The sequence below is a fragment of the Mustela nigripes genome, chromosome 6 (genome assembly GCF_022355385.1).
Source record: "Mustela nigripes isolate SB6536 chromosome 6, MUSNIG.SB6536, whole genome shotgun sequence".
Classification (NCBI taxonomy): domain Eukaryota; kingdom Metazoa; phylum Chordata; class Mammalia; order Carnivora; family Mustelidae; genus Mustela; species Mustela nigripes.
In genome coordinates, this window is record NC_081562.1 from 87,029,785 (window position 1) to 87,041,274 (window position 11,490).

Sequence of the window (11,490 nt, forward strand, 5' to 3'; positions counted from 1 at the left end):
TCACAGAGGCATGTGTGTCCCCAGTGGATCTCACCATTCATGCTCCAGGCCATCAGCATGATTAGCGTCCCTGGTTGTGGTCCCTGGGGGAGACTCAGCTGATTATAGGGAGAGGTTTGCTCTTGGGGTGTTCCCAGCTGGAAGAGGGTTGAAACAGGATATGGGCAGAGAGACCTGGGCCATAACCCACCTTGTTCTCCTCTGGGTCCCCAGAACACCAAGCTGGAGGCCGCAGTGACCCAGGCTGAGCAACAAGGCGAGACGGCTCTGAGCGATGCCCGCTGCAAGCTGGCAGAGCTGGAGGCCGCCCTGCAGAAGGCCAAGCAGGACATGGCCTGCCTGGTCAAGGAGTATCAGGAGGTGATGAACTCCAAGCTGGGCCTGGACATCGAGATCGCCACCTACAGGCGGCTGCTGGAAGGCGAGGAGCAGAGGTGGGTACTGTAGCTTATTTTCTCTCCCAGCCTTGCCTGGGTTCCCAGCGTGCCATGTGCCTGCTGGCATCACTGGACTCCCATTTCCAAATCTCCCCATCCTGCATTTACAGGTAATGAGTAAGTCCTTTCGGTATGTTTCTAGCCCTCTTTGAGTTAGTCATGCCCACCTATGTGCTAAGATGGGATTGGAACCTTTTGCAAACCTGCCCCTGAGAGCCAGGAGTCGGGCCATAGGAATTGTTTCTGAGAACCCTAGCCTGGGCTTGTAACCACCTTCCCCCGGAAGTACTTTCCCCTTCCTGGCCCCTGTTGCACATAACCCAGACTCTAGCTCTCTTCTCAAGGCTGGCCCTGGGCCCAGCCCTGGCAGTTCGTATTTATCCCACAATGACTGCCTCCACAGGGAATTTTATCAACTCACTCTTATATATTCAAACTACAGTGGGTCCCGTTAAGTGGTCTGCCATCGCAGTAGGTAGGACTGAGAGTAGACAGACAACAGAGATGTGTCCCTTGAGGCACCTGTGCCCAGTTCTAGCCTTTTTGCTAATTGCTAGTTTTGGACATGGTGGGGAAGACCCAGTCCCATGCATTGCTGGAGGGCAGCTGATGGTCTCCTATGAGGACAACCCCTCCAGAATGTTGCCCCTGGCTTGGTCAGATGCTCACTCCTTGAGCCTCCCTTGTCTTGTGCAAAGCCAAGCCCCTCCTCTCAAGCAGAAGAGAGTGCAGGGTGAGGAGGCGAGGGAGCCACAGGGAGCACAAGGGGAGTGCGGTGAATCAAAATGGTCCCATGGTGAGAATCCCATTTGATAGAATCAAAATGGTCCCATGGTGAGACTTGCCACAGCCTCAAGTAATTGCTTTGGAGAGTTCGGAGGCCCTGTGGCTCACTGAGCCTAGGGAGTTTCATTAGTGGAGACTTCCAGAATGAGGAATTTTTCAAGACTGTGTTTGTAAGTTCAAGAGATGCCAGGAGATAGCACTGGAAACTGAGTGGCCCACCCCTGTGCCACATAGGGCCCCTGGGGGGAACTCAGGAGCTTTGGTGAGGGTTCCCTGTGAACCCCGGGCATGGGATGAGTACATGTTGGGCTGTGGATTGTCCTCGTGTCTGAAGCTGGTGCTGTCAACCCTTCGCCTCAGTGCTATCAAAGGGACTCATGTCCCTGGGAGATGTGTTGTGTGGGAAGGGGTGTGAGGGCTGCTGCGTGGAGTTAGGGCTCTAAATTACAGCTCTGCCACTGTCACTGGGTATTTCCTCCCTCTGGGCCTCAGTTTCTCCATCTGAAGAAAGTTCCTTCAAATGAAGGAACTCATGGAGACAGTCTCTGAGCCTGTTCTAAATGGGTTCTAAGTTATTTGTGGAGACAAACATTGTTTTAGGCAGTGTCCACTCCGCGCCGGGCAAAAGACAAGATGGAAACGTTTCCCCTTCTGAAGCCCAGGTTTTAGTGACCCTGATTAAGCCAGATTTAGGAAGTCAAATCTGCGCCCCCGAAATGTATGTTTACAAGTCTATCAGGACCAGCAGAAATAGCAGCAGCCCATAGGTGTGAAGTGCACTTGCCTTGTGGCAGGCACTAAGCCCCTACATGGGTCATCGATCCCATGCCCACCGAGGCTCTAGTCTAGATACCCCGGAGAACAGGGAGGTTGAGCCAGGCAGGGCAAATCTGAGGTTGCTGAGCCAAGGAGGGCGGCAGGGCACACGGGACTTTGTGTCTCCGGCTTCCAGAAGGGGCCGGTTTCCACCCCTTCCCCTCAGCAAGTGCCCCAGAGGAGGGCACGGACCTCCCCTTCACCTTGGCTCCCGTGGGCTCCGCGGCTGGCCGGTGGCACCGACCTCTCTCTCTTTTCATTTCTTAACAGGCTGTGTGAGGGCGTTGGCGCAGTGAATGTGTGTAAGTAGTCGGAGCCTTCCCCTTCTCCAGCTGGGGCGGGCCCCTGTCTTGGGGGAGGGCGGGTTTGGCTGACATCCCCCCACCCCCAGAGCCGCCTGCTGTGGCCGCGCCTGATGTGTTCTGTCCCCCATTCAGGCGTCAGCAGCTCCCGCGGTGGCGTCGTCTGTGGCGATCTCTGCGCCTCCGGTGCTGCCCCTGCTGTCACCAGCAGAGTCTGCAGTGCCCCCTGCAGCGGAAACATGGTGGTGGGCACTAGCTGCTGCGCCCCGTGCTCGGGGGCCAGCACCTGCGGCGGGAGCTGTAAAAAGTGCTAGGGAAATGCCGCCGCCACCAGCGTGCACCTGCGTCATCCTCCAGCCAGGACCTCCTGCACCCCGAACGCCTCGCTGTCTCTGTCACCGCCCCACGACCGCCAGCTGCCGGCACCCCCTCCCGCCCCCAGCCGGTGGCTAGGTGTGAGCACTCTGCGCACCCTCCCTACCTGCTCCCTCCCCCGTATGCCGTCCCCCAGGCGCCCTGAGCCCCGGGGAGGTTGGGGCGGCCCCTCGGCCTCTCTCCGTAGCCTTTCCTAGTAGTGGCTTTGTTGTCTTCAGGATTCATCCTTTCTTCTGCCTTCTGTTTTTTTTCCCGCTGGATTCGTGCGTCCTGACTGACCCCTTCACCCTAGCTTGCAGGGACAGGGCGAGCCCCAGAATCCCCACTGTCCTGCACTTCCTGGGAATGCGCTTGTGCGCTCCTACCTGTGGAACGTAGGTTGGGGGCACTGATGGTGGCTTTCCTGAAACTCTGTAAGGGACATGAGCGGTGGAAGGGAAGAGCACCTCCTTCCAGGGCTGCCTGCAGAGGCTTCGACAAAGCCCAAGGCTCAACTGCCAGTCTGTTTCTTTGTCTTTGTTTCACTCTGTGTTTCCAATAAACTAATTGTAGCTTATCAAGCTTGGTGCCTCAGAGTCTTGAAAATGCTGGGGCCATCCTGTGATAGGGGGTCCCTGCCAGAGATTTCCTCAGGAACATTCCCCCTCCACCACCCCAGTTAGGAGCACTGTGGTAGGTGTTGTCCAGCTGGCCTTGAGAAACCTCAGCCTTGGGAAAGCAAAAGAGGACCCACGGACGCAGGAGATCTTGTGTGGTCATGGATTTCTCTAGACCAAGGTGTCTTAGTTTCAACAGCATTGATATTTTGGGCTGGCGCCTTCTTTGTTGGGGGCTGTCCTGTGCATCACAGGACACTAACTGCATCACGGGACCCTGCCCACCAGATGCCCCAAATTGTGACAATCAAAGATGTCTCTAGAAAAGACCAAATATGGCAGGCTGGACTAGGGTGATTTTTGCCCCCCAGGGTCAAACCTGGAGGGGAAGAAGCATGAGGAAAGGTGTGAAGATGAGAATGGAAGGAAAGAGTGTGAGACAAGCAATGTTGGGGAGAGGAAGGGCCTTGGGCTTAGAGTCAGGAGTCCGCTGCTTCTAATTCAGAGTCCGGACTCTCCCATTTCTCAGATGTGTGACTTAGGGCCAACTCCTTCCTTGGTCAAGCTTCAGTTTCTTCGGGTATGGGATGAAGGAGGTTGGATAATAAACCTAAGGTCCCTTCTGGCTTCCTAAGTGAGATTATGTATTTAAAATGGTGCTGTTACTGCAAACCTATGTTTGAATGCTGGGTCAGCCATTCACTTCCCCTGTAATGGGGCAAGGAGCTAATCCTCACTCAGCTTTAGCTTTTTCATCTGTAAATGGAATAACAGCGCCTACTAGGTTGTAGTCAGATATTTATTGCTTGTACCAAAGTACTCCAAAATTTAGAGGCTTAAAACAATACAGGTGAAAAAAAATACAGGTGAAAAAAAGCAGGTGAAAAAATACAGGAAAAATTTTGTGAGCATCCCAGGCTCAAAAAATAGCCCCTCTTAGGCTTTTCTGCTACCTTAGTAGCAGAAAGTGTGCGTTACACCACTTTGGTTTTTACAAAAGACATAGACTGTAATACTCGTTTTCATTGATGGAAAGAAATCGAAAGAGGGTTTTCCCTTTTACTAAAAGAGGTGAAAAGCCAATAGAGCAGTCAGCATCTGTTTGGCAGCCTGCTGTTACAGAGACACCCACAGCCCAGCAGTGAGAGTGCCACCTCCAAGCGCCTTCCCTGGGAACTACACTCAGCATCTCAACATGGAGCTGCTAGAGCTTTGAAGGGCCTCTGGGAGCGTCTGTGTGTCCCATTTATTTTCTGTGCTCTTAGGAAGATGTGTCCTAAGGTAGCAGAAAAGCCTAAGAGGGGTTATTTTTTGAGCCTGGGATGCTCACAAAATTTTTCCTTATAAATTAATGGTAAACACTTCTTCACTTAATGGCATATCAGCTTATGAAATATTTCATAGGAATGTTCTATGTCCGGATAGCAGGGAAAACTGTTTTTCTCCATTGGTTATGATTCTGTGGGCTTAGGGAGAAGTTTCTCTACTTTCTGTGATGTTGTATGGGCACTAGGGTGACTGTGAGGTCCAAAACAGTCTTGTTTCACATGGGAGACCAGCTAGAGCTGCTGATCAGGGCATACCAGTCAGGGTCTAATCAGGAGATAATAAAGTGAACAGGTAAAGTTTCATATAAAGAATTATTAATTATAACAAGGGATTAGAGTGACGAGAGATTGACTAGTGAAAAGCAAGAAATCTAAAGCGTCCAGGAGCTGCAGATAGAAGGGACAGTCCCTACCCTCAGTCCTGAGAAAGCGCATCCATGGAAGGGGACACCCTGTGGTGGAGGTCCAGATTTTGTTGAAGACTCATAGTACATAACAGTACTATACTGGTAGGACTTGCTGGTAATCTACCCTTTTGAACTTTGCTGGAATTCTGCCTTCTATGCTGGTAGGGAGAGATGCTCATGAATACATGTCACCACCTCAAAGCCACCCAAGAAGGATACCAGAGGCTGCTGGCCACAGGATGGTGCTGATCACTATACAGGAACTGAGCTCTGGAGAACCGTGGTGCTACAGGAATCTGCCAAGAAGACAGGGGAACCAGGAGGGAAAGCCCCTTTCTCCTGCAATACCTCTCCATCGCCCTCTACTGACAAAACCTAGTATTGCGTTAGCAGACAAACATTTAAAGGGCCCCTCTAAATTTTCACAGAGCAGGCGATGAGGGATATAAAGTTGGAGGTCAGAGATAATAAATTGATAAGTGGCATACAGAGACTTGGTTATCCTCCATATGAGCCTCTCTCACGTGGCTGCTTGGACTTCCTCAACAACCTGGTGGCAGGTTTTTCAGGACATTCCAAGAAGAATGAAGGAAGGAGGCAGAACCTGCCAGTCCTCTTTAGGCCTGACCTCAGAAGGTCACTTTTGCCATATTCTACTGACCAAACCTGTCACAGGGCCAGCTCTGATTCCAGAGAAGGAGAATTGGGCTCCTTCTCTTGATGGCTTCATGTACAGAGAGGAAAGAATTGTTGGTCCAATGGTGCCCTTGCTGGCCACAACAATTCATGTGTCCCCTGCCAAAGAACATGAGCTCTCCCCTCCCAAAACCCCTCAGAGTTTCATCTCTTCATGATATCAGTTTGAAGTTCAGGATCTCACTATTTGGATCAGATCCAAGTATGCACAAGGCTTGGGACCTGGTTCCTTTTCTGCAGCTCCCCCATGGGTAAACCCATTATGGTTTACCTCACCCAGAAGACCCGTGTTTTTATGTCCACCACACACCTGTCATGCAATGACAAGTTAGGGACAGGATAGCCACAACAGGCACTCCCACAGGGGGAGGAAAAATTGGGAGCATTTAGAAGTCACTGAGTCAAAGCAATTCCAAGTACAGTCAGGCAGGCACAGCTAACTCTCCTCATGGTCGAGGCAGGGGGTGTGTTTCTTTGGGGCCCACTTTTACTCTCTAGAAGTGGTTCTCCTCTGTTCTTGGCTCTATCCTTTGGGATCTTGGTTCCGTTTTCCAGGTTGTTATTTCTTTTTTGTGATAAATAACCCATGTTTTCTTAGCCTGCTTCCTGTTTGTGGGTGGTCAGGGGTCCAGAGGCCATTTTCATTTTGAACCATTCCTTTTAGTGAGAACTGCTATAATTCTTTTAAAAATGTTTTTGGTGTATCAGATGATAATGGACTTTGTTAGACAAAAGCTATCCCTATAAATATCTTTGGGACAGGCTCCTCCCACCCTTGGGCCGTGAGTCATTATGCTCTGGGACAACACTGAAGATTCTTGGAAGCTCTGCTTAAAGACAGCTATGAAGTTGCCTTTAAGATTCTTAGAATACCTTTGGTCAGCTGAGTGAGTCTAAGAGACTCTGAGTTAAGTCTTAGATCTCAGCAAAGGGTCTAACAGCCGTGGTCTTCATATGACTTTTACTTGAGGGCATGGTTTACTAGCAGTGCTTTGCATTTGATCTTTGCTCTGAGGCCATTTCTTAATTGGAGAACCTTTTGCTGACTAGAAAGACAGTCCCTATCTCTTCCGGATTGTGCTAAAAACCCAAACATTTCCTTTCTTAGTCCCTTTCTCTGCTCTTGTATTTTATCATAAGCGGCTAGGAGAAGCCAGTGGCATTTTCATCCTTCTAACTGGATACCTCAGCCAGGTCCACAAATCCATTAGATGTCCTTTTGGTCTTCCTTGTCGCCACAGGCTATAGTCCTGCCAAACTTGTCACCACTACATAATACAGGTCACCTCTTACAGCATCTACTAATAACTTCCTCATTGTCCTTCCTGCCTTCACTAATGGCCTCCTTGAGGACGTTTAGACTCTGCTTGATGCCTGGTCCCCAAATCAGTTGTAACCAAATCCAAGTTGTTTGCCTGACGTGCAGCCAAGCTGATCATTTGAGACATCGAGTACGTAGCAAGGAAAAGGTTTATTCGAGAGGCAGCCAAATGAGGAGACAGGATGGTAAGTCTCCAATCCCCCTTTTCTAAGGGGAGAGAACAAGTTTGTTTACAATCACAGGAATTGATATTATAAATATCTTAATGAAAAGGGCCGGGAAACTTATGAGCATTCAGGAAAACAGGTGGCACATGTGCACTAAGCAAACATATTCGTAACAAACATACTATGTTCACTTTGGGGCGGACACTTAATATCCAAAGAAGGCAAAATTCTGCCCCCCCCCATTAAGCGTTAAGCAGTTATCTTGGGACAAGGAGGAGGGTCTATGGGCTTGCCTTGCCAGCCGGTTCATACTGGGTGGGCTCCTTGTCTCCTGCAAGGAAGGCACCCCCTGCTTTGTTTCTGGGCTGGAACCATATCTGTTGACCAGGTTTCTGTAAGGGCAGCTAGTGGATTTGTCAGTAAGGTCTGTAAAGACATAGTAGCTGATTAGGGAGAAACTGTTCTCTGAAAAACAGGCTTTACATTTCTGGTGTGTTTCAGTCTCGTGAACTCTGGGGGGCATGGTTTCATGATGTCACAGGTTTTAGGTTTGCTTACAGTAGTGGCTATTTCTAGGTGCTGATTTCTACACTAGTTTGTTGCCATACAAACATTAGCCCAAAACTTAGTGGCTTCAAACAACACTATTTTTCTCGATCGTGTAGTTTGGAGGGATGGTTCTTCTGCTTCATGTTATTGGCTGCGACTCCCGTAGGTCCACAATGGCTTCGCTCTCCTGGAGGGCATTTGGTGTTGGCCACTAGCTGAGAGCTCAGCTGGGGCTGAAGGCCAGGAGACTCTGTTCTCTCCATGTGCTGCCAGTCCTCCTAAGGCCGGGTGCAGAATCCCTGCAATGTCACTTCTACCACATCCTATTGGTCAAAGCAGTTGCAGGACGGCCCAGACCCAGGGGAAATGGGCTTCATCTCGGAGGTGAAGAGTGGCACCTACAGAAAGGGATGGCTGGGGACCGCATCTGAAGACAGCTACACAGGAGCATCAAATGAGACCCCACAGATAAAAGTTTATAGTGCGGCACATAACTCATACTCCAAAGCTGCTATTCTGATTGTTATTACTATGACTGTGGTAGCATAACCGCACAGCATTCCAAGGGTCGAAATAGCTGGGAGGGGGTAGGGCGTGGTTAGAAGAAGGCTGGGTATTGAAAGTCTGGACTTTTGGGTTCTTGTCCTGGTTTGGTCACCAAAAGTGCGTGGTGAAGGCCCTGCAGCTCTGGGAAGCCCAGTTTCTCCATGTTTTGCGATGATAACTGAAACTGCTGCCAGGCAGTGCTGGGCAGATGGTGAGGGACTGTTACTCTGAGGATGGTCATGACCCATACCTACCTTGCCTCAGGCTTGTTGGCCCATGGGGATCTGACATCCAGATCACTCATGTTCCTCGCAATCAATGGGAACCTTCTAGAGAGGAGGCACGTGGCTCTCCCTGGAGCCTGAAATTGGGCCAGACCGTCTACCTCTGCAAGATGCTGGGGAAAGTGCCTGGAAGGAAGCAGGAATGAAGACTGCCTGACTACGGGTGCAGAAAGCAACCCAAGTTGGGGTTGGGGGTAGGGCTCATCTTAAGCTTCTCGAGGACACTGGAGAGCAGTCCCCCACCTCCCCGCCAGCCTTAGGACTTAACAGAGTTCCTGGAGGTTTCCATGCTCCTACTCCAACCCACCTCTTCATATGCTCTTCCCCTTGTCCAGAGCACATCTCTTCCTCCTTGTTAGCTCCTTAGTTATGTTATTTTTTTTGCTATAAAATATAAATGTCCTATAGGACAGGCATCTGTGATTATTTCCTTCACTTATATGAACCCAGGCTTACATACCAGTACCTGATACAGGTCAGAGGCTCAATAATTATTTGTTGATTGAATAAATCAACTCCTGATATTACTTTAGGCCTCAGCTTCAGTATTACTTCCTTTGGAAGATAACCAGCTAGCCCTGGTTAAGAATCCTCCAACCATGCTTCTCCTTTACTCCTAGTACCGAGGCCCAGACCTCTTGGTGGCTGCACCTCTTGTTGATGGAGAGGCGGCTGTGGAGGCTGAGTAGGTGGGGCTCAGGGACTCAGAAACGAGGATCTAATAGTTGGAGAGGATGCAGCCTCAGTCCTGCCTGGGGCCTCAAGCTGGTAGGGTGGAAGGAAGGTGCACCACGTACAGAGGCATGGAATCTCCCTGGGGTCCCCTGGTGGCACCTGGATGACCTCCCAAGGCTGGCAGGGACCGTGGCGATTCCGGAGCCAAGCTCAGAGTCACTGCCCAAGTGGGTCAGGATGGAAAGGTGTGGAGCCCCTGGGCCAGCCCTCCTTGGACATGCATTCAGGGAGCCTTGAGACGGAGGTGAGGAGGATCGTGGAGGGAGTGGGGAGTGGGGAGAGACAGAGACCAGCCAGAGCCAGATATATGGGACTGGAACACTACATTCAAGAGTCTGGGCTTCATTCTGAGGGCAGTGGGGACCTGCTGAAAGGTCAGATTTCGGTCTTTTAAAGACTTCTGGCTGCCATGTTGTGTGGGTTGGAAGGGGAGAAGAACAGCTCTCCAGGCAAGATAGTGGTGGCCGGGATGTGGGTGGTGACTGCAGAGAAAGAGGAAAGAGTTGGATTAGAGGGGTACTAAGGAGATAGAAAAGGAAAGCATTAGTGTTGAGGGTCAGGGTGCAGGCATGGGGAGACCATGGAACTGGGTGATGATCTTGCCAGGGGACAAAGAGGAGGCTCAGGTGGAGAGAACGTGGGATGGTGAGTTCAACAGGAAAGTCTGTTGGATTAGAGGAGTCTCCAGGATGGCCAAGTGGGGATGCTGTGTAGGAACCCGGGCAAGTGGTTCTGAAGCTGGGGGGTGAGGTCAAGCATCCCGACAGTCATCAGGACTCGAAAGTGTGGTTGGACGGTTTTAACCAGGAAGGTCATTAACCGTGGTGGAAACCGAAGGCCAGAGACTGATGTCATTGCCTGGGCGGTGTGTGCAGGGAGGTGAGAGAAGGGCCTCAAGGCACTTGAACGTTCAAGGGCAAGGTTGCCTGGGTGAGGGAAAAAAGCCGGGGAGCAGGACTGCCTGGGAGCAGCTGAGAATCCAGAACAAGGCCAAACAAAGCAGAACAAGGCTGTGGAAGGCCCAAGACTCAGGGCTCAGGAATGGGGAGGGACAGAGGGTCACAGAGAGCCAAGGGGGCTTGGGTGAGGGCAAGAAGCTGAGAACTTCCTAGAGATTCTAGGAAGAAGTGAGGGAAGGTAGCAGATCCTCCTATGACAGCTTGGGGAGATAGGTGGGAAGCAGCAGGGCCTGGAGGATGGGGGGTCAGCATGGGGGTTGAGTAGGGCTGGGGCAGAGGGAGAGGAGAAGAGGGTCAGTGAGAAGGGAGTTAACTGCACAGGAGAGCTCAGGCCATACAGGGGGCCAGGGAAGCCTTTCCAGCCCTGGGATTGAAGCTCTGCGGTGTCTGAGGATGAGGACAGTGCGGTGGGGGACCTGAGAAAGCGAGTAGAGGGTATCCTTTTACATGCTACAGGGCTTTCGAGTAGGCTGTCCCAGGTGTGCCTATGGGGGGGGGGGGGGGGAGGGTGGGGAAGAGGGGGGGGGCAGGGGGGTGGTCCCCCCCTGGTTGTTGGGGGGCGGGGGGGGGGGGGGGGGGGGGGGGGGGGGGGGGAAGGAGGGGGAAGAGGTGGGTGTCAGGGATCTGATCCCCCCTTGTTTGATGGGTAGCAGTGGGCAGGGGATGGGGTGGGGTCCAGACTGACACAGGGTGCCCCCCCTGAGGGGGCTGTGGGAGCTTTTGGCAGTTGCTACTGTGGTCCATGCTGGTGGTGGGGAGGGGACAAAGGGAAGCTGTGCCGAGAAAATGGGGTGTATGTGTGAAGGAGGGAGGCTAAAACCACACACACATGCACACACTGCCTTCCAGAAGACCCCGCGACCTCCTTTGGGTCCCTTCAGAACCAGTCAGAGGAATAAGTCCCAGACGACCTCAGACTGGCAGGCATGACTCAGGTGCCAGGCACCATGACCGTGGTCAACACTGCTGGGCCAGGAGATGATGGCACTATGTGGGGATGGGCCCCGCAGGTGTCCGGGCTGAGACGGCCAGAACCCTCCCAGTCCTTGGTTCATCTCGCTGGGCTGCTGGTGCTCAGCGGTCAGGGGACATGGGCTCATTCCGAGAACGGAAGCATTACAGCACAGAAAGCGGATCCCCCAGTTTATTGGGAAAACAGGAGACAAAAGACCAGAGAGGCGGGGGA

General features: G+C 51.9%; 1 protein-coding gene across 1 annotated transcript in view; it reads left to right on the forward strand.

Moving 5' to 3' along the window:
* LOC132020340 (keratin, type II cuticular Hb6-like) overlaps positions 1 to 3,027 on the forward strand; it is an 18,365-nt gene extending 15,338 nt beyond the window's left edge. Inside the window, exons 2-4 of the mRNA XM_059404520.1 lie at positions 214 to 434; positions 2,310 to 2,341; positions 2,477 to 3,027. Of these exons, the coding sequence (XP_059260503.1) occupies positions 214 to 434; positions 2,310 to 2,341; positions 2,477 to 2,655 (432 nt within the window). The 3' untranslated portion in view covers positions 2,656 to 3,027. The remainder of the gene's footprint in view (positions 1 to 213; positions 435 to 2,309; positions 2,342 to 2,476) is intronic.
* Positions 3,028 to 11,490: the final 8,463 nt, after the last annotated feature.